Source organism: Rhinolophus sinicus, chromosome 13 (assembly GCF_057876585.1).
Source record: "Rhinolophus sinicus isolate RSI-liver-muscle chromosome 13, RSI-T2T, whole genome shotgun sequence".
Lineage (NCBI taxonomy): Eukaryota > Metazoa > Chordata > Mammalia > Chiroptera > Rhinolophidae > Rhinolophus > Rhinolophus sinicus.
The window spans coordinates 29,482-56,603 of record NC_142513.1 but is presented as its reverse complement, the minus strand read 5'-3'; the positions used below and the strand labels follow the sequence as shown (position 1 = coordinate 56,603).

Sequence of the window (27,122 nt, the reverse complement as noted above, 5' to 3'; positions counted from 1 at the left end):
ACCTTCCAGTTCCACCTAGAACCCTGCAGTGGGGCTGTGCTCTCTGCGTGGCACTCCTGGGCCTCCTGAGGTCTGGCTGGCAAAGTTCTGCAGCTGGACGTAACAGCAGAAGACAGGCCAGGCCGGCACTGCATCTGAGAGACCTGGAGGGGGGGAGAGGGGAGGGCAGGCGCTCCTTCTGTGGCCACACGTCCTTAGGGCTGGTCCCAGCTCCGCTGTCCTCCGCAGGTGCCCCACGCCTGGCTGTGACGGCTCCGGCCACATAACAGGGAACTATGCTTCGCACCGGAGGTGAGCCTGCCACGCCCGGGGTGTTTGGGCGCCTTCTCAGGTGGAGCTGCGAGCTCCAGAGGAGACGTCAAGGTTGCTGGCATCCCTGGAGTCTGGTTGTTGGGTGTCCCAGAGCTCTGCCTTCACAGCTGGGGCTCACGGGGACACGTTCTGTCTGTGGCCCCACCGCCCAGCAGAGGGTGCACTGGTGGAAGGCTCCCTACGGCTCCCTACGGCGCTCAGGGCTGGGGAGCCCAGACTTGAGAGAAGGGGAGGCAGGTGGCGTGAGGAACTGTGTTCTGGGCTACAGTTGTGTTTTTTCCTCTTCCACAACTAGCTTGTCAGGCTGTCCTCGTGCCAAGAAAAGTGGAGCCAAGGTGACACCCACGAAGGACGACAGGGAGGACCCCGAGCTCATGAAGTAAGTCAGGCCGAGGGGCCCCCGTCGCTTTGCAGAACGGGGGGCTTCTGTGTTTTACAATGTAGAAAAGTTCCTTCCAGACTTCCTTTCCATTAATACAGCTGACCGATGACAGTCCCCGTCTTTACAGGAGCTCTCCTACCAGGCACGTGGGTGCATGGAAGGCGTGGGCCGTGCAGGTGGAGAGCACACACAGGCCCTGGGCCCTATCTGGCCCTCTCAGTCAGGTGCTTGATGGGCTGGGAGGGCAAAGCACCTGGCAGCCCATGCACCTGGGGGCGACCTTGGCACGGGCTCAGGGCGTGGGGCAGCCCCACAGGACTCTCGTGGGTACTGGTGTCTGCATGACTCAGTCAGGTGCAGGGTTTGAGGAGCAGAGTGTGTTCAGAGACGGCCCGTCTGTGAATTGTGTATTGGCACACTCACACGCATTCGCTGGGAGCTGTTGTGGCGTGAGAGAGCCCTAGAGTTTCACCCTGACCTGGGACCTCAGCCCTGCTGTGGGGAGGACAGAGACTATCCTGGGCCTTAAGTAATTGAAGTCTCAAAGCCTCTTCTGGCCTTCTCACTGGGGGTGCCTGACGTGTCACTATGGGCATGTAGATGCACTCTGAGCATGTGCCCCACTCAGTGGGGGCTGCTATCCTGCATTGCAAGCTTATCCTTCCAGATGGAACCTGTCCCCTGAAGCCCCCTCCCTTGCAGGTGGGGATAAAGACACAGGTGCAAACAGGGTGACCCACCATCCAGTTTTCCTAGGACTTTCGGAGCTGACACGGGGCAAAACTGGCAATGGGTCCTCCTGGCAGGTGAGGACTGTCTGGACAGCTCTGGCTTTCTCGTGGCCCGGTGCCTATGGCTGGCGTGGTGGGGGCAGGCCCGTCAGGTTGAGGGGGAGAATGTGTACCCTGACCTGTGGGCCAACAACAGCCAGACACCGCTGCTGAGGGGAGCGGCCTAGCCCAGGATCTGGTTGCTCCCTGGAGCTCGCACCAGCTGTGCCTATACACCTGCCTGGCACAGAAGAGGGCCTCACTGGGCAGCATTACATCCTTCCAAGGGGTGGTCCCTTGCGCTGTTTGGTGCAGCAGGCTGCAGCTTGTTTGTTCATTTACATTTTACGGTAACACTGTAAGGAGTGCAGAGTTAAGAATGCAAATACATTGTTGCCCATGTGGTGAGTGCTGCTTATTAAGCTCTAGGGTAGAGGAGAGTATTTTCTTCCTGAGAGTCCAGGAGACGGCCCATGAGCATGGAAATGCAATGCTGTGATGGATTTAGTAAGGGTCCTGCTGGTAGGGACGTCATGAGTGAATTGTGCTACTTCTGCAAATAATTAAAATCAAGGTCAGCATTTTTCAAGGTAAAAACGGTTTTCCTCCTTCTAATGTGTTGTCAACTTTGCTTCTAATAAAACAAGATTTTTGCAGCCAGGTGGAGACGAGACTTTAAGAAACAGCTCAGCATTTATAGGACACACGTGTTCCTAGTGACTCTGTGGCGAGGGGAGACCGCAACTCAGCCTCTGGATTGCAGGCTCTGCTTCGGTCACCAACTGTAAGCTTATCTGTAACTGACCAGTGTCTTCGCACAAGTGACAATTGACGGCAGCAAAAACCACAGGTGCTGAGGTCCTGTTGCAGGCGTGATGGAATTTCGTCAGCACGCACAGCTGTGACTCTGGATTGGCTGGTGAAAGAGGAAATCCCATTTCTGACATCTTGTGTCCACACTGTGGAGATTAAGTCCCATCAGCACTTTGTGCTAAATCCCTTTGGCCACAACCAACTAAGTGGCCATCAAAGTCTGTGGAGTTTCCAGTTTGGAGATTGGGAGCTGAAGGCCCATCGCCTGTGGGGAGGCCCCCACTGTCCTCGACCACGCTGCCTCTGAGAAGAGATGCTCCTCTGACCCTGGGGTCCTGGGGCATGTCGCTCTTGCACCCCAGCACAGGCTTGCCCGGGGAGCACAGAAGCCACCCAACTTGGCACCCCGCCCACGTGCTGATGTGAGGTCTCCCAACAGTCCTGAAGTCTGGACACTGGGTGTGGGTGGAAGGAAAAGCAGTGCTACTGTCGACAAGTCTGAATCTCGCTTGTGGGTCGCTGGGAAACTCAGAGGGCCCTCCTGATGCGCATGCTTAGGGTTTTGCAGAGAAAGTGGGAAATCAGAGCTTAGACTCATGTGCTCAGCCGCAAAGTGCTGCCTCTCATTTGGCCTGTTGATCTTGTGCTGCGGCCTTACGAGCATGGAGCCTGTGGGGTCCCCCGGGAGCCCACAGCCAGGAGGTGTCGGGTTTGGTGGCAGAGTACAATGGAACCTCCCCAGCCCTGCAGGGGCCCCGGGCAGTGTCTCTACACTGGACTCTGGGCTGAGATGACCTTTGACTGGCTCAGTGGACGTCCCACACATCTGAGGCCCATGTGGGTGGGACGAGTAAGAAAGAAATGAGAGCCAGCAGAGGGGGACACGTAAGCATGGGTCCTGGCGAGGTGGCCAGGAAAAGTGTCCACAGTGGCCACCTCTCATATGAATACAGGGTCTGAGGTGGCCTTGCTACTGGGCAGCACAGCCGGTCCCTAACCCCGTTGCCACAGCAGGAGTCCCTGGGACGGCCCTGCCCTCCAAGGGCTCCCGGCTTCTCAGTGCTGTACCCAGGATCCTCTCTCTACACTGGGCATTGTGTCGCCTCTTGGGGTCCCGTGTGTTTGCCGCGTGTGCACGTAGAACGTGGGTGACAAACAGCTAAATGAGTCTCATTTGTTGGGGGGAGAGGACGGAGGACTTGTCCCCTGTCACGGGTTGGTTCCAGGTGAGCCTGACGTGTCGGGGAGCTCAGAAGGCCCCGCTGGGAGCTCTGGGTCCAGGTACCTCCCCACAGCCGTGACGGGGATGCCCAGAGCTCTGCACTGGCATTTCCTGTGACCGCACAGATGCTGATGGCAGCATGGGGAGCAGGGACTGTTAACCTCTCTGCCACTTCCCTGTCCCCGGGGAATTTGTTATTTCCATAGGGGACCCTCTCCCTCCCCTCGAACAGCCTGAGCAAAGGGGAATGCCGCCCCAGGCCCCTGGCACAGGAGTCACTGTGGGGGTCCAAGTCCCCTCTTTCCCGCCTGAGCTCTGTGGCCTCGCGTTCTTCTTTCCAGACCACACATTTCAGACGTGGCAGAGCTGGGACATCTGCGGGCATCATGCCATGACCAGCCTCACTCTGGGATGCTGTGGGATGACAGGACCCCCGCTGTCCTGAGCTGCCTGGCTCATAGTGCACTTCTGACCTGTGACTCCTAGGCCCGCAGACCCCATACTTGTGGAAGCTCAGCTGACACCTTAATTCCACGTTGCTGGAGTGACACAGCAGTGACGCTGGCAGCAAGGTCTAGGTGTGGACCCAGAGGTCCCTACGAGCCAGCCCCAGGGCCCCGGGGGGGGGCATGCTGTGGACCAGGGAGAGAAGGCGCTGCTGAGCCTCCATCTGTGCAGGGGACATGAGGCCAAGGCTTGCGAGGGAGTGTGGTGCCTGCCAGCCTCGGCTCCCAGAGGCTCCAACGTTGGCAGTCTATGTGGGAGCCTCCAGCTGATCTCAGCGCCTGGCTGGGGAGGGTCTCTGGGCCTTTCCTCCCACCCCCAGCACCCTCGCTCACCTCTGACGTCTTTGCGCCCAGGTGCCCAGTTCCAGGTTGCGTGGGTCTCGGTCATATCAGTGGCAAATATGCCTCTCACAGAAGTGCGTCTGGCTGCCCGCTGGCCGCCCGGAGGCAGAAAGAGGGTTCCGTCAACGGCTCCTCATTCTCCTGGAAGTCACTGAAGAACGAGGGGCCCACCTGCCCCACTCCGGGCTGCGATGGTTCTGGCCATGCCAACGGCAGCTTCCTTACCCACCGCAGGTAACGGCCCCTGCCCACCCTGCCATCTCCGTGCCTCCAGTGGGGAGTCCAGGGAGGGCCGGACTAGGGCTCAGGTGTGACATGGCGCTTCTTGAGGGAAAAGCGAGGTCTGATTGGTCGCCGACTGCAGAAGGCTACTGGAAGTCTGTTGGGACCAGATGACGGTGTTTGTGACGTGTCACCCAATGCGTCTATTGTCATAAGCCTCCCTGCCCCATCCGATGCAGTCCCCTGACAAGAGGGTGCCCTGTGCCCAGCGCACGCATTCTCGTAACAGGCTGCCAGCTTTTCGTGGAAAACTTTTTCTGTCAAACCTCGTGCCCTGCCCCTCCCACAGGGCTTCTTCTTTGAAGTTTGGGGCCAGGCCTCTGTCTGTTTTGCAAGGGACCTGGTGACAAGACTTTCCCTGTCTGAGCCGTGGGCCTGCGCAGCACCGACTGGCTCTCACCTGCCCAGGGCGGGGGGCCTTGCCTCACCAGCCCTCTGCCTTTCTGTGCCAGGCAGCCAAGGTGATGGCTGACATGCACGGGCCACCACCGGGTCCTGCCAGAAACTGTCTTTTTCTTCTTCTTTTTGCCCTCATCTCTCCTCCTCTAAGATTAACTAACTCATTGGCTCCACAAGCCTTTACTGAGAGTCCACCGAGCACTGGCTCTGGGAATGGAGCAGAAAACGAGCATGACAACTGGCCCTCCTCCAGCAGACGTGGGCAGGGTGGGTGGGGGCCAGACTGCAAGCCAGCAAACAAGTAGAGCGTCCAGTATGGCGAGGGGTGGTGGGCGCTGTGGGAAAACAGCAGTGGGAGGGTGAGGACGGCCCCCCAAGAAGGAGCTAGGAGCTTGCCACAAGACGTGTGGGAGACAAGCCTTCAGGGCAATGGCCTGGGCTGCCGGATGAGGAGTGAGGAGCCGTGGACTGGCCCCAGGGTCAGAGGGCAAAGGGAAATGAGCGAGAAAGTTCCATCCAGGATCCTACCAGGCTGCCGGATGGTGAGCACTTGGCTCTCATCGTGGTGTGTGACCTTTGTTTCCAGCTTGTCTGGCTGTCCCAGAGCGACCTTTGCTGGAAAGAAGGGAAAACTCTCAGGGGACGAGGTTCTCAGCACAAAGTTTAAGACGAGTGATGGTAAGGACACTCCTCCTGCTGTCTCTGCTTGGGACCCTTACAGCCTGGGGTACTGAGCATTCCCTGTGGCTCGGGCCTCGGGAGACACCCGGCCCTGGAGCGAGTTGTGGTGGACACACCCCTTGGCCCGATCCCATGGGTCTCCCGACCTCGGCTCTGACCCTGTGGTGGCCCCATGTCTGGGCTCCCAGCCCTTGAGTGGCGGTGCCTGCCCTAACCCGGGCATTGGGGAGTGCTCTCAGGGTTTGTGGAGCTGTGAACTCACTCAGTCACAGTGAAGCAGGACGCTGAGAAAACCCAGCACCCTCTGAAGAAACTTCCATTTTTATCTCAGCAATTAATACCTGCCAAGGAGATTTATACTTTGCCACCAATGACCCAGGGCTAGGAGGCAAACCGCAGACACGGCTTGTAGACTCTAAGACCACTTTCCCAGCATGAAATGTGGGCTTAGAGCCACCCACGTAGGGGAGCTGGGAAACGGCCTGGGGCCTCTGCTGGGAGGGGCCCCTAGATCCATCTAGAACCCAGGCCTCTGCTCACCCCACCTGCGGGACTGGGTTGGAGGGAGCGTGCCACCGGGTTTCTCCCTGGGGCAGTGCTGGAGAACGACGAGGAGATCAAGCAGCTCAACCAGGAGATTCGGGACCTGAATGAGTCCAACTCGGAGATGGAGGCCGCCATGGTGCAGCTGCAGTCCCAGGTGGGTGGAGCGCTGGGTCCAGCCTGAGGAAGTCCTCGTGTCCTTGGCCGTTGGCCTCCTCCTGTGGGGTGGGAGCAGAGTCTGCTGTGCGCTCTGCCATCAGGGTTGGTAGCTGTGCCAGCGCTCGCGCCTGGTGCTGGTGGCTGTTGGCACGAGTCGTCCCGGGGCGCCACTCGTCCTGGCAGTGGGAGCTGTAGCTCTGTGCGTGTTCTAAGAGCCTGGCTGCAGCCGGCTTCCATTCCTTCACGGCTACATTCTGGCGAAGTGACCTGGCCAACCTCTTAATCAGTGTGTCCTCCCAGTAAAATGGACACAGCAGTCGCAACCAACTCCATGTGGTTGTTGTAAGAATGCGCTTCTAGAAAGAAAGCGATTAGCACAGATGTCTCAGCCAGAAGGAGCTGCTCTTGAGGAGTGATGGGCTCACAATGCACTCTGAGTGGATGTGTCATGTCTCTGCTTCCCAAAGGGAACACCTGTAGTCAGAACAAAGCTGTAAAAGTCTTTGGAAAAGACGACCCTCGCCCACCCTCAGCTGCTGAGTGGGGGCCAGAGCTGAGCTGGGCGCACACACAGTCAAGTCCTTATGGCTGTAGGGACAAGGGGACAAGGAGGTGATCAGGCCCTGCAGTATTTGAGGGCAGAGAGGACCATGGGAAGGTGGTGGGGCTTCTGTCCAGAGGCTGCAGTGTGATGTGTTATGCTACGCTTCTGCCAGCTAACAGGCTGTGATGCCGGCCCCGTTCCTCAGAAACCTGTGTAAGAACAGCCTCAGCCCATGGAGCTCAGGAGGGCTGTGCTGTGTAGTGTCCCCCCAAGTTCACAGGCAGTAGAAGCAGAGAGGGAGTGTCCAGCGACTCAGCGCCGAGACACATGGCTGTGTGCCTGCCACCCTCTGTCCCCTGACCCTGCCCTTCTCAAAGCCCAAGGGCCCTCCCACAGTCAGAACTGTGGGCCAGTACCTCGGATGGTTCGGTATTTGCCAACGCCCACCTGTTTAAAGACAGATTACTCACCAGCATCCTTTTGCATGGACCCCTTTCCCCTTGAGGGAGCTTTGGGTCATGGGCTCTGCAGAAAGGCTCAGAGAGGCTCAAAGAGAAGACAGATCCCCCAACCCATACTCAACACTTTTAAAGCCAAAGGCTTGTCACCGGGTGACAGAAGCGTGATGTTCGTTAGACACAGATCCCAGAGCCACGTGGTCAGAGGAAAGCACGCTACCTGGTCCACAGCCCCCTAAAAGGCGGCTGCCCATTCCACACAGGGCACAGCTCACTGTGTGGCAGACACTGAACTGCGTCCGCCCCAGGCTCCTTCCAGCCATAGTCCAACTGGGGGCTGCCCTCCAAGCACGTCTTCTCCAGTCCAGGTGGCAGGGCAGGCTGCCCACCCTTCCTGCACTGGCTGTGGACCTCGGTTCAGGGCTATCGACCCTGGTGACCTGGGCCATCCAGAGTAGGCAGGACTGCCTCGGCTGCCAGCCTTGTCACCATCCTGTGGGATCCCACTGTGGGGCCCTAGAGCCCCCTTGGTAGAGGCGTTTGGGCTTCTCTCTGGGACTCTTGCTTGCGGGTCTAGAGCAGGTGTGTCTGTGCTGGGAACTCCAGGGCAGGGCTGGACAGCTACACTCGGCTGTGTTAGGCACCCCGTTGGTCTTTCTGGGGGGACCCAGAGGCAGCCGGACATCCCACAAGGTATTCCCATTAGAGACACGGAATATGGAGCATGGCTGCTGGGGGGGCCAGGATTTGAGCTTGGATTTTGGGCCTCTCCCCAGCCCTGTGGGAGCCCCTGACTCAGTCACCGTGTCCCCGCCTCCACCTGGGGACCAGGGCAGGACCAGCCGTCACTGTGGTAGTGCCCCCGCCTCCTCACTTGCTCTGAGACGTGGGATGGGGCACAATGAGCGTGCCCGCTGCGCCAGGGAGGACATGGGCTGGGCCTCCCATGTCTGTCCGTCTGTCCGTGCAGATCTCGTCCATGGAGAGGAGCCTGAAGACCATCGAGGATGAGAACAGGCTCATCGAGGAGCAGAACGAAGCCCTGTTTCTGGAGCTGTCGGGCCTGAGCCAGGCCCTGATCCAGAGTCTTGCCAACATCCGCCTTCCACACATGGTAGGCGGCCAAGGACGGGCTCAGTGGGCGGGCGGGGGGTTAGTCCTTGTGCTTACTGGGCACAACTGGGACTGTGTGCTGCTTCGGCCCAAGTGCTGCCCCTGGACCTGTGGGGCGGCCTCAAGTGGCCTGGGGGGTGCAGGTGGCGTGGGGGGTGCAGACGGCGTGGGGGGTGCAGGTGGCCTGGGGTGGATACAGGTGGCCTGGGGGGTGCAGGTGGCGAGTGGTGGATACAGGTGGCCTGGGTGGTGCAGGTGGCGTGGGGGGGGTGCAGGTGGCATGGGGGGATGCAGGTGGCGTGGGGGGGTGCAGACGGTGTGGGGGGTGCAGGTGGCCTGGGGGGGTACAGGTGGCCTGGGGGGGTACAAGTGGCGTGGGGGGTGCAGATGGCGTGGGGGGTTGCAGGTGGCATGGGGTGGATATAGGTGGCCTGGGGGGTGCAGGTGGTGTGGGGGTGCAGGTGGCCTGGGGGGGTGCAGGTGGCCTGGGGGGGTACAAGTGGCGTGGGGTGGATACAGGTGGCCTGGGGGGTGCAGATGGCGTGGGGGGGTGCAGGTGGCCTGGGGGGGTGCAGGTGGCATGGGGTGGATATAGGTGGCCTGGGGGGTGCAGGTGGCCTGGGGGGGTGCAGGTGGTCTGGGGGGGTGCAGGTGGCCTCGGGGGGTGCAGGTGGCCTCGGGGGGTGCAGGTGGCCTGGAGGTGTAGGCTGTGTGGGGGGGTGCAGGTGGCCTCGGGGGGTGCAGGTGGCCTGGAGGTGTAGGCTGTGTGGGGGGGTGCGGGTGGCCTCGGGGGGTGCAGGTGGCCTCGGGGGGTGCAGGTGGCCTGGAGGTGTAGGCTGTGTGGGGGGTGCAGGTGGCCTGGGGGTACATCTGCTGTTTCCCACTGTGGCCCCTTATCTCTGGGAACGTGGGGCCACAGCCTGGTCAGGACTGGCTAAGCCACTTCTTACTCCAGGAGCCCATTTGCGAGCAGAACTTCGACGCCTATGTGAGCACCCTCACCGACATGTGCTCCAAGCAGGACCCCGGGGACAAGGACCTCCTGGACAGCATCAAGCAGGCCGTGCGTGGCATCCAGGTCTAGGCCTGGCCTCGCGGATCGGGGGTGCCCAGAGCACCCCACTTGGCTCCAGCATTTACCTCCCTCGCCCTGCCTTCCCGGTGGAGAGTCCCCGCTCACAGAGGCAGCCTGGCAGCCTGGGGTGGCCTTGGGCGCCTGCAACCCAGTATGTTCCTCTGCGCTTGCCAGGCTGGGGGCCTCGGCCTCCCGTGCGTGTGTGGGCTGCCAAGAGACACAAACCGACTTATTTTTGTTTCCTGGAAATAACCCGAAGAGCAGCTCGAAGTCTCCAGGGGAAGCTGATGGACAAGGTCTCAGGGAAGTTTTGGAGTTTGCAGCCACAGTATTCCTGTCTGTCGGGCTGGGTGGGCTGGGGCACAGCCCGGCATCTGCTCAGCCAGGCCAACGCGGCACTGTGCTTTCTGTTTTCCCTCAATTCAGTTAAGTGTGAAGATGGAAAAAGGTACTGTTCCAGGGATGTTAGGAATGTCAGCTCCAGGGGTTGCAGCTGGGATGCCCCTGAAAGTCAGCGTTGCCTGTGCATTGTAGCCCAGGAGACTGGGCAGTGGAACCCCCGAGCCTGCAGACACGTGCGGCCTGGGGTCAGGCCCCTCCTGGGGCCGTGGCCTTTAGACCCAGGTCGGGTCCATGCTAGGGCCTCTGGCTCTTTGCGTGCCCACCCAGGCTCGTGACCCTCACTGCCGAATTACTGTGTCACAGCCGAAGCGAGGACAGCACCAGCGAGGTCGGGGGCACATTCCTAATGGGATACCACCAAGGTTTCACTTCTTTTTAGATCTAGTCAAGATGCGAAAAAAGGTAAATTTTAATTTGATGTGTTAAAAACACAACGTTCCTACATGTAAATAGAGTCAAAATTGATTGTGACTGCAATTCCAAGTTAGTATTTAAAAGTAGAGAAATTGCTCTTCCTGGAAGAAAGTAGTTAGTTCAATTATTCTGTAAATTATTTAATTTTGTCAAGATGTAAGTATTTATATTCACAACCTCTTATGTTAATGTTTGCTATTTATTTGACATTTTTATTTATTAATTTTATACTATTTCAACTAGACCCCACACCAGGACACCATGAGAAAGAAACAAAATGTAAGCAAAACTATGTGACTATGAGACAGGCCACACAGAAAACTCTTGCTGTAACTTCCAGTTATAATTTTGATGCAACCAAGTTATTTTTTATATATTTTGTTATTTATTCTTTTACTACTGGAATTTTTAAAAAAGTATTTTGTAACAGGAATTTTGATAATGTGGGGACATTCTCCCCTTGGTCCGATGGAAAGGAAGGTTTCTGGTTCCTTTTTCTTTATCCCTGTGGCCCCTTGTTTCAGGCACGGAGAACAGCCGGCAGCATTGTGGCCGTGACTTCTGTATGTGTAGCGCAGTGGTGTGTGCCCGGGTGTTTCTCGTGTCGCGTTGTGTGCTGATCGCAATGGCTCAGTCTTGTTGCTGGGGGAGTGCTGGCCGCGCAGCACCGAGCCCTCGCCGCTCACCAGCTCTGTCCCCTGGCAGCTCTGATACTGTGACCCTCCTTCCTCAGGAAATGCGTTGAACCCACAGCACAGCGTTTCTCGGTGTGTTTGCAGGGAGATTTCCTAATAAAAGTCCACTCTGACTGTGACGGAGCCGTGTGTTGTGGGGCCGCCGTCTCTGTCACCGAGAGAGCTAACAGGCTGCCGAGCCGCCATCCTGGGCAGTAGGTGGGTGTACACTTCCCTTTCAGGCCTGGCCCTGACTCCACATTAGGAACCCACATCTTTTCCCTGAATATGACACTCAGAGCGGTCACAGCTAGGAACCTGTTTGCACCACTGAGGTCCTGAGCAACTAGCCTCTTGGTATGTTGTTTGCTCACGGTACAAGGAGCTTGTGTGTTCACTGCAGTGGGGACCAGGCAGTTCTGAAACGTGTGGACGGACACCCCCGCCCTCCCCGCAGCTCAGGGTTCCTGGGAAGGTGTCCCAGAGGCCTTGGTGCGAGGGATCCCGATGTGGCTGGTCGGCTTCAGGCCCCAAGGCCCACTCACTGCCCACAGCGCTCTGCCTTAAATGCCATCTCCACCCCCCCAATCATGCTGGAGGTGCCCTGGGTCAGCTTTCAGCAGTGTCATGGTGCCCCTGGGTGGCCAGTGGCATGGGGGAAGGGGCTGCTCCCTGCATGTTAGAGCCCAGGGTCAGGATTGGGGACCTTCAAAGATTGTTCCAGCACCAAAGCCCTTTAAGTGGAACGTGTCATGGGATCTTCACCCTTGTCTGGTGAGGTTCAGGGTCAGAACTCTGGCCTTGGGCAGATGCCCAGCACCTTTGAGCATGTCCAGGTGTACCCTTCCCAGCAAAGCGTCCCTAGTGGCTCCTTGCCAGCCAAATGCAGAGCCTTGGAGACCCTAAGGGGACATTTAGCAAAGCACAGGATGTGTGCTTTGTAGGATGGGCGGATCTGTAGGGATGGGGGTGGACCCAGAAAGTGTGTCTGGACGGGGCTGCAACCCGATCTGAGGGAGACACACGGATGCGAGTTAGGGGTGTTGGTCGAGGTCCCCCTCATGGGGTCTCCTGGTTTCTGTGCAGAGGCACAGGTGGCAGCGCTCTGGGCTTGAGCTGGCCGTTCTCATATCTGTGGACCTTCCGCAGGTCACTTCCAGCCTGGGTGTCTCAGTTTCCTTCTCTAAAAAGGGTCCACAGCACATGCTAATGAAGGAGGGAGGGGGAACCCAGACCCCACGTCACGTACCCTCCCTGACACTCTGGGAGCATCGTGGAACCTGCTTCCCCTCCCTTGCACCTCCCTGCTTGTACTACCTATCATGCCTGGTTCTGAGACTTCTACTACCTACCATGCCTGCTCCTGGCGGGTCACCAGCCACCTGATGTCTGACTCAGCTGCTATCGTGTTTCCCCGAAAATAAGACCTAACTGGAAAATAAGCCCCATCATGATTTTTCAGGATGACATCCCCTGAACATAAGCCCTAATGCGTCTTTTGGAGCAAAAATTAATATAAGACCCGGTCTTATTTTCAGGGAAACACGGTAGCTGAGCCCTGGGTTTGGAGGTGCCACCCAGGGCCCTCCTGTCTGCATCCAAGTCTAGCTGCCACCCACCTGGTGCCCACAGAATGCGTATTTCTGCTACTGCCACCTCCCCTAGTGACTGGTCTGGTCCACCAATGCTGTAGCCAGAAGTTCCGGGGTTTGCTCTTCCCTGACGGGCCCCACTTCTCCGAGGCTGCTACCCTCTCCTGTTCTTCCGTCAAGCTTTTCCTTTTGTAAGTCACAAGAGACAGTGAGGAGTAGCTGAGCGGCTGGCTAAGGGAGACGGGACCCTTGAACTGTGGGATCTACATGCTCAGAAATGTGGTGTCAGCTCCTCAGGGCTTTTCCACCCCAGGTGTCCTGTGGACAGACCTCTGGACCCTAGTATGACTCCACTTCTTTGTAAGGGCCCTGTATTAGGGTTCTGCAGAGAAACAGAATCAGTAGATGATTGATGATAGAAATAGGGAGGTAGATAAATAGATGATAGATAGATAGATAGATAGATAGATAGATAGATAGATAGATAGATGATAGCTAGCTAGCTTTACTTTCACGAGCTGGCTTGTGTGACTGTGGGTCCTCGGTCTGAAATTGGCAGGGCAGACTGGGGACCTAGTAAGGTTCATGCTGTAGGGACATCTGAAGGCAGAATCTGCCCCCCCCACACACACACATTATGGAGGATAATTTTCTTTACTCAAAGTTGACCGATTTAAATGTTAATTATGTGCAAAAACACGCTCATAGCAATCTTGTCACTGCTGTTGCCTTAACATCTGGGCGCCATGGCCTGACCAACTGGATGTGTGAAATTAACCATTGGGCCCTTCTGTTCCTGTGTGTTGCTCACTTCTTATTCAGGTGGTTTGTTCTAAGTTGAGGAATTGTTTGCATCAATCCCTTCCCAACCTCTTTATAAGACTGTAGCTGAGTTCAACAGTATTTCCAACCCAATGTCAAACTGCTGTCACCAGGGCAGTACAAAGAGCAGGGCCACTCTGATACCCACATCTGAACACTTGTGAATTCTCTCTGGGGTACAAATGCCTTAAATGAGGATGAGGTATCTGTTCCCTTTCCAGAGGACCTGGGTTGGACCTGCGACACCGCAGCTGAGCTGTGGCGACGCTGGGCCCCCGAGGCGGATGCTTCCTGGCTAATTTTATGCTTGTCAGAGGCAGGAGAGAGGGCCCGGTATCAGGCCACCCATTGGGGACCCACCAGCCAGCTCCTGGCCAAATGGTGTTTGGTGGGCCTGTGGGCAAGGAAGCCCAGGACACTAACAGTGGGTGTGAGACTGTCCATCCACTGGAGATGTCAGTGTGAGGGGGGCTGCCCAGGGACTGCTGTCCACGCACCCTCCATGTCCTCTGCGTCAGGGACTGAGGGTGGCTTTGGCAGCACCTCCTGCCTGACATGGGAGCAGAGACCCCCCCATCATGCAACATCCAATAAGGAGACAAAGAAAGTAGTTTTGTACAGCTGTACAATGTGTTGCAAGCTAAGTGTTATTACCAAAAAGCCAAAAAGTTAAAAAAATTAAAAAGTTTATACAGTAAAAAAGTTAAAAGTAAGCTCAGGTCACGTTATTGTTGAAATTTTTTTTATAACTGGAGTGCAGCCTAAGTGCACAGTGTCATAAAGTCTACAGAGGTACCCGGTGGTGGCCCAGGGTCACGTTCCCTCACCCCACCCACTGACCCACCCAGGGTAGCTCCAGGGCTGCAGCCTCCGGTCACGTGAGGCCCTGTGCAGGTGAGCCGTTTTAACCTTGTATAAATGCTATTCCCGTGCCCCTTCTGTGCTGAGGGGGGTTTGGTTGCCCGCACTTACCACTGTGCTACAATTGCTACAGACCAGCACAGGAGCCCACTGTGCACGTTGCAGTGTGTTTGTTCATTGGAACTGAGGTCAGTGTCAGTTCTGGGTCAGTTTCACTTGACTGATTTTTCTCCTCATTATGAGTAGGAGTTTCATCCTTCTTTGTATTTCTGACAATTTTAGATCGGATGCCAGACACTGAATTCTATCTTGTTGAGTGCCGAAAATTTTGTATTCTTATAAATATTCTTGGGCTTTGTTCTGGGACACAGTTACTAGGAACAGTTTGATCCTTTCACGTCTGTCTTTGATTTGTTAGGTGGGGTTTGAGCAGTGACCAGTGTGGGGCTAATTATTTATTCCTGACGCCTGTGAAAGACCCTCTGTGTCCTCTGCACTGTCAGGTTTCCCAGTCTGGCTGGTGGGAAGCGGCACCACACTTCTGCCTGTGCGACTGCAATCAGTCCATCATTTCCGGTGGTTATTCCTGGGCCTGGGTGTCCCCTCTCACGCATGTGCTGATGAGTGCTCTGCTGAGTACCTGCTGCAGTCTCCAAGCTCTTTCACACCAGCATGCTGCTCTGTGACTGCTGGCTGCAGTGACCTCATTCTGTTTGGTTTCCTCAACTCAGGGAGTTCTCCAGGCTCTGCTGGGTTTCCTGTCTGCACTGTACCTGGAAAATCCCATAGCAGTAAGATGGGGCAACCCATTGGATTCTCATTACACAGGGGTCACTGAGCTTTGCTACATAATATCCATTGTTCTATGACATATTTTGTCCATTTCTTGGTTGTTTCAGGCATGAGAGCAAGTCCATCACCAGTCCCTCCATCTTGGTCAGTTTCAGAGGTTCTTGGTATAGTTTTAGTTTCGGATGATGAAAAAAACTTCTGGAGATTGACGGTGGTGATGGTTGCACAACCATGAGAACGTACTTAATGCCACTGAACTGTAAAATTAATAATGGTTAAAATGGTAAATTTTGTCACCTATGTATCACCACAATAAAGAGAAACTTAAAAAAAGGGTTACCCGAACCAAAGGAAGTCTTAGTGCTGTACTCTGAAAACACCACCACCCAGACTGATGTCCCACAGAGGTACCTCAACTGTCACGTGTGAGGGCCCATCAGGCAGCCTATGCAGGGTCCTGCCTGGTCAGGAGCGTCCCAAAGCCTGATGCTGTCCCACAATTTCCCTACCCTGAGATCAAGTCTATGGTCAACAGTCAAGGCTCGGCCTGCCAAGGGGTGTCCCACAGGGCACCAGAGCTTAGGCTGGCCGGCTTCACCAGGGCGCCCTGACACACCTGGAGATGAACCAAGTGGGCACGCCTTGCGCGGGACCTTCTGTGTGGGACCTTCTGTGTGGGACGTGCGCAGGCACGTGCGCATACCCCCGCCCCTCTGGCTGTCTTCTAACCCACTGCCACCCAGAGGCCACGCTGCAGCCAGCTTCCTTCTCCTTCCTCCTGTGCAGCTAGGGGCTCACATCCGCACATCACTCCTTTGCATATCACTGAAAAAGTATGACCCAAATAAATTTGGCCAGTTTGCCCCCTTGCAAACCCCACCACGCCCCATGTCAAAATTAATGAGACTTCAGCTCACACCGGTTGGGAGGGTCGGCAGGAGGAGCTCTCAGCGCGTGAGTAGCGAAAGCCCTACAAGAGGTTCTCCCGACTGTAACTGCGCCCCCATTTCCTCTGCTTTGTTCCCCCAGATTGCAGACAACTCACTGCGGCGGCACGTACTGAATTGCAGCCCCCCCCCCCCCCAGAAGTCCTTTTGTTTGCAGTCAATATCTAGGAACCAGACCTTTACAGCAGTGCCTCTCGTTCCTTCAGATTACACTGAGCTGGCACTCGGTGTCATCTGCCGTCTTCACTGTCCGTTCTGGACAAAGCAGCTGCGCAACACTGTTCTGGCTCACAGCTCGCTGTGCGTGAGGGCGTTTGCCGGGCCTGTGCCCAGCGCGTCTTCCGGGGCCCAGAAAAGAGGTGAGACGTGTGCGAGACGCAGGTGTGGGAGGTGGCGGTCAGCGGAGGCCCAGGGACAGCGGGTGGGCCGGTCCGGGCGGGCAGGGGCCTGTCCCCAGCGTCCCTCCGGCGCCGCCCAAGCCACATCAGCCACCGCCGCGTGGCTGTGCATCACGCTGTGCTTTCATGTCTTCTCACCTGCCGGCCCCTCCCTGGCGCGTCTCTTAAACAGCGGCAGGCCCCGCTTAGCGTGCTCTCCGAGGGGTCGCGGCTCGCGGTGGGGCGCGGAAGTGATGCTCCTCCCTCGGCTGCCCTTTGACCCCCGCATCCCCGCCGAGTGCAGGGCACGAGCCTCTCCTCTCTCCGAGGCGCCTGGTGTCAGTCGACCGGCCGCGGTCGGACCCAGGAAAGGGCCAGGCCCGCGGCGCGGCGGTCGGGGCCCACCGGACAACGGCCGTTGCCCCTTTAAGCGCCGGGCGCAGGCGCAGTGGGGGCGTCGCGCGCGCAGACGAGGTGAGGCGGCGGCGGTTTATGGCGGCGCCGACGGACCGCGCGGGCGAGGGGCGCCGAGGGGCTCAGGGGGCGCGCGGGCCGAACGCGGAAGGGGGGGACCCGCGGCCGCCCTCGGCGCTTCGCTGCTGTCCGCCTCCCTCCCTTCCCCGCGTGTCGGGCCGGGCCCGGTGGGTCCCCCGCGGCGCTCGCTGCCCGCGCCGGTTGCCGACGCCCGCGGGCCCGTCTCCCTCCTGACGCGCCGCGCCCGCCGCCGGCCGAGCGGGAGACGCTTGCGGTTCCTGGGCCGGCGCGCCGAGCGCTGGCGAGGTGAGGGCGTCCCCGGCCCGGCGGGACGTGGCCGCGGCGCAGGACGGCGGCCGGCGCGCCTCGGGGACGCGGAGGGGCCGCGGGGCGAGGCGTCCGCCGGCGGCAGAGGGCGCGCCCGGGTCCTGGGTGCCCTGCGCGCGAGTGGGGGTCGCCTGCGGCCGGTCCTCCCGTCAGTCACGTCCTGTCGTCGTCGCCTTCGCGCGTTTCGGCCAAGTGGCGGCTCCGGGAAACGGTTCCGTTCTGGGTGTTGAGCTCGTTGCCACCGGAAAACCAGCGGAGTCCGAGTCGTGCGAACAACTGCGAACTCGCGGCCGAGCTCGGACCGGAGCCGGCCGTCGGGGACCGGGACTTGGGCGGTGCCGGCTTCCGCTCCCGAGGCCGCCGGTGCCGGCTCGTCCCTGGGGCGAGACTCCGGCCGCGAAGGTCCGGTGCTTGCGGTTCCAGGCGCAGACGGCCGCTCTGCGTGTCGGGTACAGACGTGTCCCGCGCGCCGGTCCCGCGGGCCGGGCTTCGTCGAGCCCAGGAATGTGTGCACGCGGCAGCCTCTCAAGTGCTTGAGAAAGACGCGTCTGCGTGTCTCGGAAGAACGCAGGTCATCTCGGCGAGAAGCGGTTCCTTCCTCCGGCGGCGGTGTGGCGTGGGGTCCTTTCCCACTGCGTCGTGCACGCGAATTACTGTCCCCCGTGGAAAGGACATTCCCCTTGGCACGTGGCCCCAGCTGCGGAGTCTGACAAACCACAGGACGCAGGTGTCACCCCGTGGTCGTGGCTTCCTGCTCTGCTGACCCCCGGACGCCAATGGTGAGACCTGGGCTGGCTGCTCCCGGTTGGTCTGGTGCAGGTTTGGGAAGGAGCAGCGTCAAGTGGCATTGCGACTGGTCAGTCCGTGGTCAGTCATGGGCAGTGACTGTGTCCAGTGTGAAGGGAGTGTTAGGCTCCCGGCAAAATTGACAGTGAACATTAGGCCTTACAGACGGTTACGTGCCCACCGGTGGCAACGGGCAGGGTTACCCCACAGTTAGTGGTTACGTCATTTGGGGCAAAGGTTACTTAGCAACGTGTCACGTGCTGAAGAATATTGCTCCCTTGGGAACCGTTAGAGCTGCGTTTGTTGTGGAGTAAAGAACGGAGGACTTTGGCCGTGCAGTCCTGCTTTGAATCCTGTCTACCTCCTCACACATTGATAAGCGATTTGGAACAAAATAACTGCTCAGTCCCAATGTGCCGTAAAATGTGGTGAAGCCAAACTGAGGTTGTGACTGGCCAGTGATGCCTGTAAAAAGGTTGTAGCTATTTTTACTAAAACAAAAAACAAAAAACGACCCTTTGCGTACGGAATACATTTTCAAAATGAGGCAAAGTTAAAAATAAGTGATCGTATTTAGTAGAAAATAAAACATACCCTATGTATAGTCCGAGTTTGCCTTCTGGAGATAGAACGATGGTATTGACATAGTGATGAAACGTCACTGTGGCTCCTGGGTGGAAGGTGGCTTTCAGATCCACGCGGAGCATGTGTGGTTCCAGGCCTTCTGGTAAGCAGACGTCGAAGCACCCAAACACAACTCCATTTGTAGCCAGTGACCCAAAGTGTCAGGTACTTGGCCTGGACTAGGGGTGTAGACTAGCTTCAGAACCAAGTGGCTTATCCAGGATTAAATTCTACCTCATTAGCACTTCGCCCCTCTGGCTGTTAACTGGCTGTGGACCAAAACCTAACAAAGACTCTGAAACCGAATGGTGGTAAAAATGTAATAATTGGACTGTCCTAGTGATGGAACATTCAGCTCCAAAATCCTGGTGGTGAAGATGAGGTGTCCTCACCATAAAGTGGACGAGCCTTTGTATAAAGCCCCACCTTTCACACAGTTTGTGTAAGAAGCTGAGATTCATTTGTGGTCATTTGTTTTCATTCCTGGGAAATCCTCTCCCAGCTCCATTGCCAGTTGTGTGAGTGGGGTATGTTAGAAATCCAGAGGACTGTGAGGGGAAAACAAGGATAAACTTTGTGATAACAAAATTATGTTATTATGGAAATTGCCATGTTTCAGTCCTTGTGTCAGTCTCTGTGAGCTCATGTGTTCATCTTTTTTCCCCAACGATTTATCAGGTGTTTTGTAAAACGTTACCATTTTATGTGAGGTAAACCATTATTTAGAAAAAATTACATGGAGTAAGAATAAAATTGCAAAAGATGTGTGTGTAGTTCTAGGAAGAGTAAGACCTCTGCAAAGTATTTTCCCCATGGTGAGGTGAAGGTACACTGCTCTTTATTGACTGGCCCAGAGGGTATTTCTCTTTATTCCTGAAGGCATTTGGGAAGCAGGTAAGACGTGTACTTTTTACTGCTGAAGGTCTGGAAAGGTGGCACAGCCGGTAAGTTCAAAAGCGGGTATTGGGGTGGCGGCTCCTCCCACTCCCAACTGTAGGCGGAGTCAGATTCTGCATTTGTTACAATACCGTGTTTGTCACAATGTGTTCTGTTGGGTGAGACGGTTTTGCTGATACTGTCTTTGCCTGAAATCTGTACATCAGAAGATCCAGAGCAGCAGACGGATGGGTGGCTGCTGGCATTTTTGTGTGTGGTGGGTGTGGGGTCGCCAGATGAAATATAGAACACCACTCACATTTGAATTTCAAATAAATATTGAGTAATTTCTTAGTATTTATTTACCTCAATTTCAAATTTTTTTTGCTTTAAAGATTGAAAAAAAAAGACATGCAACACTTGAAATATTCAAAGAGAGGTTGATATTAGAATGATTTTTTAGACATGCCTGCTCTCTTACCATATTTACGTTCAATGATTTTGCCATATGTGGACATAGCCCTGTTAAGGCAGACCTATATTCAAGATCATTTTAATCCTAAAATGTTGACTTTCTAGGTTTTGACAATTTTTACTAGTATTGAATTCATACTTTAATGGTGTTTAAGTTCTAGGTATCTCAAGTTCATTTGAATGTAGTGCTGCTATAAATTACAAACTTCTGGATGGATATAATTGAATTTCAAATTTAACTGCATTTTTTTTTTCCTTTTGAACCTGGCATCCTTGTGGGTGTGGTGGGTGTTGACAAAACATTCCATCTACATTATTTTCACAATTCATAATTTGAAACAAGTAGGTGTTATGAAATTTTGTTGTTCTGTTCTTACCTGAGATATGAATCGCTCTTAAAAATCATTGCTCGCAGTGCTGCCTGAGCGAGGTCTTGGAGGTGGGCTCTGCACAGAGTGCTGTGGAGGCAACGATCTGAAGGAAGCGCAGTACATCCGGACCCCACTGCTGCAGCAGGCTTCCCAGCCTTCCAGCGCGCAGATTAGTGTCTTGAAGAATTCAAAGAAAAGTGTACAAGGACTTGGCGTGGAAGCTCGGCAACATCCTCGTTTCGGCTCCCTGCATCTACTCGGAAGTGATGGAGGCCCTAGACCTGCAGCCGGTCTGTCGTTCCTAAATCTGCGCCGTGGCACTGGCTCCCTCAGCAACATGGTGGGGCTCGTTCCAGGTAACTGCAGAGAGCCCGGGGAGCACTGGGTCTGGGGACAGACAGGAGTCTGCGGGCACTTTCCTTTGCAGGGACCGGGGCCCCTTGCCCTTGGCCTTCCCAGCAGTTGTCCCGGCTTGTTTACTTCTAGTCGGTGGGTGGGCTGGTGAAGGGAGGGCCCTGGGCTTTCCAGACCACCCTCCTGTCCCCTGTCCCTTCCCACCTGTACCTCTGGAGAACAGGACCTAGGGAGTTCTAGCAGTCTGGACCTCACCAAGCTTTCTGATTCATCCTGTCACTCGGCCTGCCCTGTCACTCTGTCCTTAAACTGAGAATAATTAAAGTCCCCTGAGAGTTAAAGTTCTCTTAGGTTTTGATGGCTTTTTTTAATACTGAAAGAGGTAATGCCTGTAAATTGTTTACTTTTAGATAAACTCCAGGGAGGAGAGAGCTTTCACAGGTTATCTTATTTTAAGTCATTTAGTCTGTTTTCCTCAACAAATAAGTTGTGAGACTGTATAAATATAAATATTTTTAATATTTGAGCAACACTATCAGACAGATGACGGGATTAATGTAATTCCTGCCTGTGTAAAAGGTGATCGTGGGGGAAAGGCGTGTTCATCACTTTCATGGCCGGAAGCTTTCCTGGGGATTAAAAAAAGGGTTTATTGAGCCATATGCTGGCCAGAAAAAGGACCAGGTCCTGGGGTCCTTTTATTACAGAGAGTTTGGAGAAGTAAAAGGACGGCAGTTGTTTTGAAAGAATTTGCATTGCTGTTGGTCACAGGGAGGGAGGAGGTGAAGGGGCTAGCCCCGGGCAGAGTCCCTGGGAAGAAGGCTTACAATTGTGGGCGACATTCCGGAAATTCATGTGTCAGCCAGAACAGGGGAGTGGTGGTCAGCCGGCCCTCTAGACGGGAGCTGAGTGGCCCCCTGGAAGTCGAGGAGTGGACTCGACACTCAGGACCCTGAGCAGTCTTCTGCCTTCAGCTATTAACAGCTGGACCCTGCAGCTGCTGTCGTGTCATTTCGGACACCTCAGCATTCTTGTGTTGTCAGGCAGGCGTCTGTTTTTACTGAGTGAGGTGGGCCTTCTTGCCAGAGGCTTGCTGGGAGCTGGTCTGGGCTTTCAAAGGCTGCTCTGAGGAAGGAGCAGGGCTGGACCCCAGGTGCCGGTGCTGGGGGCTGTGTACACTTGTATGTCAGGATTTGCTCAACGTGGAAATTGTCCACAGAGTGTTTGCATGAAGTATCTTAAGGCTATAAGATTCTGAATGTGGGAGATGTCAAGTTTTAGATCCATTTTAGAAAATCTTACCAGTAACACTTGAGTTTTGTGTATATGGAATTAAATTTTTGGTTTTTTCACAAGTTTTCATAAACTTTGGAATCTGATGAAATTTTGAGACTGTAGCTAATTTGGTGGGGGGGACACTCAAAATGTATATGCAGATTTTCAACGGGGGGGTGTGTGTGTGGGCACCCCTAAGCTGGGCGTTGTTCCACCCCTAAGCTGGGCGTTGTTCGAGGGTCAGCTGTCCTGGGAATCTCAGCGGTCTGGAGACAGGCAGCTCTGTTTCGGCTGCAGTGGACAGTGTGTATGTACCGCTGTGCTGTGTGCCATGGCGGTACCCCGGAGAGTTTGCTCTCATGGCGGGCGTTTTGCAGCTGTGGGGAGAAGGCTGCACTGGCTGGACTGCATGTTGCTCGGCCTCTGCCTGCACTTCCTTCAGCCTTAACCCGCATCCCGCAAATCGCTCCGGAGGTGAGAACCTCCTTGGCCTCCCCGTGCCTGCCCATGTGAGCTCTGACTCCTGCATCTGACACACAGGCCCTCACTCTTCCTGGCCCTGGCTGCCATTGTGCAGCGGCCCGAACTGTACCCTTTTCCCACCGCATCCCAGCCTGTGCTCGTCCTGTGGTTCCCAGTGACAAGGGGAGGATACAACACCTACTGCAGAGACAGCGACCCTGCTCTTCACTCACCCGAAAGTGCTGTTGCTGTGGGAGCCGCTCTGTGGGGGACCTCGTGGGTCTGGCTGCAGAGCTGTGTCCTCTGCCCCCCTGTCCTCCGTGTGGTAGTCCTCATGTTATTAGGGTGGGTAAGGGGATCGGCACTGTTCCTCTGTTGGGTGTTCTGCTTCTTGGGAATAGGAACTACGCTCTGTATCTGTTCCTACCGTGTTTCCCCGAAAATAAGACCTAGCCGGACAATCAGCTCTAATGCATCTTTTGGAGCAAAAATAAATGTAAGACCCGGTCTTATTTTACTATAATATAAGACCGGGTCTTTAATGTAATACATAATATAATATAATGTGTAATATAAAATAAAATATAATACAATAATGTATAAAATATAATATATAATATAATGATATAATGCTGGGTCTTATATTAATTTTTGCTCCAAAAGACACATTAGAGCTGATTGTCCGGCTAGGTCTTATTTTCAGGGAAACACGTACAACTCACTCCTGAAGGGTTTTGATTAAAGATGAGGGACTGACGAAAATGAGAGGCAGGTCTTCCTGGTCCCCGGCACAGTGCTGCGGTCGGTGCCCCAGCAGTGACTTGGCAGAGAGGCTTGAAGGTAGAATAATTTGGACTTGATACTGTGTTTCCCCGAAAATAAGACCTAGCTGGACAATCAGCTGTAATGCGTCCTTTGTAGCAAAAATTAATGTAAGACTCAGTATTATATTGTATTGTATATATAAGACCAGATCTTAGATTAATTTTTGCTCCAAAACATGCATTAGAACTGATTGTCTGGCTAGGTCTTATATTTGGGGAAACACTGTATAATAGTAAAAATGTGACTTCTCAGGTAGGTTGTTTTGATGAGACAGTGTTTCAGCAGTGACAGATGTTGGCAGAAGAGAGCAGCAGGTGAGCTGTCCAAGTTAGGGCGGGGCCTTCGCCTGGCGTACTGGCTGTGCCAAGAGGGGAGCGGGAAACCCAAGACGGAGGCTAGGTGGTCGCTCGTTTACCAGTCTTGCCCTGTGACTTCAGCACGTGTGCCCATGCGCTCTGCAGATTGTCAGAAATCAGCTGTAACTCACCAAGCGTGCAGCTTGGCGAATTTGTATGTGGGTGTCCATCCCCCCTCACCCCCCAAGCACACCCAGAACAAGCTGCAGTGGAGTCGGCCCCAGGGCCTGTCATGCCCCCTCCTGTAAGTGGGACCCAGCCCTGCGGGAGGGTGAGCACTGGTCCATCCCCCCTCAACACACACGTGTATTGTCTGTTTACAAGCTTCATGTAACCGGATTCCCACAACACAGACTCACCTAAGCTGTTTGCATCGGTAGTTCTCCCCCAGATTTCACCTGGAGGGAACGTGTGCATTAGTAACTGAGCTCCCACCTTTTCTCACAGCTTTATTTCCGATTACTGGTAAGTTTCTTTTATATAAAAACGTATCACTATGATTTGTTTTAACGATTAAAACCTACTTTGTGAGGATTATTAAAATACCCACATCTAAGTGTTTGGGGGGACCTCTTACAGAAAACAGTCCTGTGTGATGTTTTATTTGCAACTACAGGCTGCTTCAATTCATTCATTAGTAAGACCTTGAATGCTTGGTTTCAGACTTTGCCTTTTTACATTTTCAAATAATTCTTTAAAAGTGAGACAGCAGGCAGGCTCAGGCTGTGGAAAGTTGTGGAGTCAGTAATTCAGAGAGAGGAGGTGGGGACCCTGCGTATTTTGAGATTAGTTCGGATAACATGGTAAAACTTCAAAACTGTGGGAGTTTCTGTAATTCCACATGCTAAATCAAAGTGTTGCAGGTGGTAAATAAAGAGTAAGGGTTGTGCTCTAGTTCCAAGTTCTCTCGTTCTGGACCCTGCAGGCCCTCTCGGCGTGAGCCACGGCGTGGAGCCCCATCCAGATGTCACAGAGGATACGGAGCAGAAGCTCAGCTTCTTAGGATGAGCAGTAGCTCTGACAACGAAGCGTGAGTCCTGTGCCCTGGACGCAGGCGTGGGTGTGGCTGCGACTCTTGACAGGGAAAGAGGTCGCTCGTGGGTGCTCCTAGCAGCAAGCACGCTTGGAGGTGGCGGGGAGTCAGGGATGGAGGTGTGTTGTGATCACTTAGACAGATTCTGTGGTTTTCAGGGCTCGAGGTCTGGGAACTGATATGTAGGTGAAGGTAATTTTTCAGCAGCATAATAACGGAAGGACATAGAATGTTTATTTTGTTAAATTTTCTTTTTTCTAATATAGACATTCATCATCTAATAGTTTATAAAATAGAATTGTTGTGTTTGTCTTTAAACAGTATTTATAACTAGCACTTGGCATTTTTATACAAGCACTAAAGTTATTTTATGGATCACAGTTTTTAGAAAAACCAAGTGTAATATCCCCCCACTTCATTGTGACATACTAAAGTCGCTGACATTTCTGCACACTTAACTGCCAAGGTCTCTTCCTGGAAGTTCACATATATTTTTCCTTGTATCCCTTGTAACAACTCCATCCATGTAACACATGAGGAAACAGCAGCAGGGGGTAAGGACAGCGTAGGCAGGGCCAGGACCTGGCTCAGGTGGGCGTGCCACTGCCTCACTGGAAGCCTGTCCCCTGCCCCCTTCTCCCCCCTCCCCTACAGCTGTGCTGTTGTGCTCGCTTCACTGTTACGATTATTATGTGTAAAAAGTATCAGTAATTCTTCTGCTTTTTAGTATAACTGGGAAAAACCATGATGTTCTTTCACGGGGTCCCTGGCTTGGTAGGAGTCTTGTCCACATCAGCTGTTTGTTCATGTTACTGCATGGTTTCGATACTGTGTTTCAGGGGGAAAAATACAGTAGTATGTGAGCAGAGCAATCCAACATGAATTGGTCGTCAGAAAGAATGCCTCCAGTCTCAAAGACCTGGGAAAAACATGACAGAAACTAGGATTTTTGTTTCTCTCTCTCTCTCTCTCTCTCTCTCTCTCTCTCTCTCTCTCTCTCTCTCTCTCTCTCTCTCTCTCTCTCTCTCTCTCTCTCTCTCTCTCTCTCTCTCTCTCTCTCTCTCTCTCTCTCTCTCTCTCTCTCTCTCTCTGTTGCATATGTTACCTTTTAGCACTTTTTAATTGATTTGAAAAGTAATCATCCATTTTAGAAAACCCAGAACAAATGAACAGTAAGAAAAGCTGCTGACTCCAGTGGCCAGATGTGTGAGCCATGTCTGTGTCTCTAGATTGTTCTCTTTTTAAAATAGGTTACTGTAGGGGCTGGACCTGTGGCTCAGGCGGTTAGAGCTCCGTGCTCCTGACTCTGAAGGCTGCCGGTTCGATTCCCACATGTGCCAGTGGGCTCTCAACCATAAGGTTTCCAGTTCAATTCCTCAAGTCCTGCAAGGGATGGTGGGTTGTGCCCCCTGCAACTAGCAACAGCAACTGGACGTGGAGCTGAGCTGCGCCCTCCACAACTAAGACTGAAAGGAGAACAACTTGAAGCTGAACGGCACCCTCCACCACTAAGATTGAAAGAACAACTTGACTGGGAAAAAATTCCTGCAAGTCCACACTGTTCCCCAATAAAGTCCTGTTCCCTTTCCCCAATAAAAATCTTAAAAATAAATAAATAAAATAAATAAAAAATAAAATAGGTTACTGTACATATGTTCTAGAAGTTACTGAGACAGGTTAGCTAGCATGTCTCTAGGGAGACAGGGAGGTCCCTGGTGGAATAAACAAAAGACAGCCATAGTCTAAAACTCCATGTTTTGACATCATTCCCCGCTCCAGGACAAAACAAGGCCTTGAAGTTAATCATAAAATTCCTTTTGGCCTGACCAATGGAACAGATCTGATAGATAAGATGGGTTGCTTTGCTAATTCCTTTAGGATGGGAAGCAGAACAAACCTGGTAGACGAATTTCATTAGAAGGTTGCAGTTCCCTTCAAACAGTTACCTTCTTCAAACAGCTCCCCTTCCCCAAGCAGGCAAGGGAAGGTATAAAAAGGTATAAAAGAGCTTTTGCCTCAATCACAGCGCACCCCCACTTGGGACCCCCTCCCGCTTGGGAGCTCTGACTCTTTGCTTTCAATAAACTATCCTCTTTTTAAAACTCTTTGCCTCTCTTGGGTCCGTGTTTCCATTCTTCAGTCTCACGAGACACCATCCGGCCCACACGAGAAACTGCCGGCAGATCCAACATCATCTACATCAATTGGGGAATCACAGGAAAAGTATTCCTACATCATTACAATATTTTACTTTGGGGAGTTCACGAATATGATTTAAGTCATTTAGTGCATATATACTAGCCTGCTGAATCGCCGATCCCAGGTTATTATCTGCTTCCTATACATATAAGGCTGTGTGTAGTTTTTCACTTTCTATTCTAGAAAGACTTCAGTGAATGTGCC

General features: G+C 54.1%; 2 protein-coding genes across 16 annotated transcripts in view; both read left to right on the top strand.

The window, feature by feature from the left end:
• Nucleotides 1–11,231, top strand: part of MYT1 (myelin transcription factor 1) — a 56,805-nt gene extending 45,574 nt beyond the window's left edge. For all 6 annotated transcript variants that reach the window (XM_088789009.1, XM_019753447.3, XM_019753446.3 and 3 more), the window contains 7 exons: nucleotides 229–291; nucleotides 608–691; nucleotides 4,360–4,581; nucleotides 5,615–5,706; nucleotides 6,306–6,409; nucleotides 8,384–8,527; nucleotides 9,482–11,231. In XM_088789009.1, coding sequence (XP_088645135.1) covers nucleotides 229–291; nucleotides 608–691; nucleotides 4,360–4,581; nucleotides 5,615–5,706; nucleotides 6,306–6,409; nucleotides 8,384–8,527; nucleotides 9,482–9,610 — 838 coding nt within the window. In that variant the 3' untranslated portion in view covers nucleotides 9,611–11,231. The remainder of the gene's footprint in view (nucleotides 1–228; nucleotides 292–607; nucleotides 692–4,359; nucleotides 4,582–5,614; nucleotides 5,707–6,305; nucleotides 6,410–8,383; nucleotides 8,528–9,481) is intronic.
• A 5,091-nt stretch (nucleotides 11,232–16,322) lies between these two features.
• Nucleotides 16,323–26,824, top strand: PCMTD2 (protein-L-isoaspartate (D-aspartate) O-methyltransferase domain containing 2). Of its 10 annotated transcripts, none has more exons than XM_074317756.2 (4): nucleotides 16,733–16,956; nucleotides 20,459–20,770; nucleotides 24,612–24,716; nucleotides 25,970–26,824. In XM_074317756.2, the coding sequence occupies exons 1-3, from the start codon at nucleotides 16,737–16,739 to the stop codon at nucleotides 24,692–24,694; spliced, it is 615 nt and encodes a 204-aa protein (XP_074173857.2). In that variant the 5' UTR covers nucleotides 16,733–16,736; the 3' UTR covers nucleotides 24,695–24,716; nucleotides 25,970–26,824. The 10 variants fall into 10 exon arrangements, 3 of the variants coding, with proteins under 3 accessions (XP_074173857.2, XP_074173858.2, XP_074173856.2); XM_074317757.2 differs by having other exon boundaries at nucleotides 25,559–26,824; XM_074317755.2 differs by having other exon boundaries at nucleotides 24,612–26,824.
• The last annotated feature ends 298 nt before the right edge of the window (nucleotides 26,825–27,122 follow it).

Excerpts from the sequence above, each read along its gene's own strand:
- PCMTD2 (XM_074317756.2), top strand. The coding sequence starts at position 16,737 with ATGCTCCTCCCTCGGCTGCCCTTTGACCCCCGCATCCCCGCCGAGTGC. Across the intron at positions 16,957-20,458 it reads GCGTCGCGCGCGCAGACGAG|TGCTGCCTGAGCGAGGTCTT; the intron begins GTGAGGCGGCGG and ends CATTGCTCGCAG. Across the intron at positions 20,771-24,611 it reads CATGGTGGGGCTCGTTCCAG|GCCCTCTCGGCGTGAGCCAC; the intron begins GTAACTGCAGAG and ends TGGACCCTGCAG.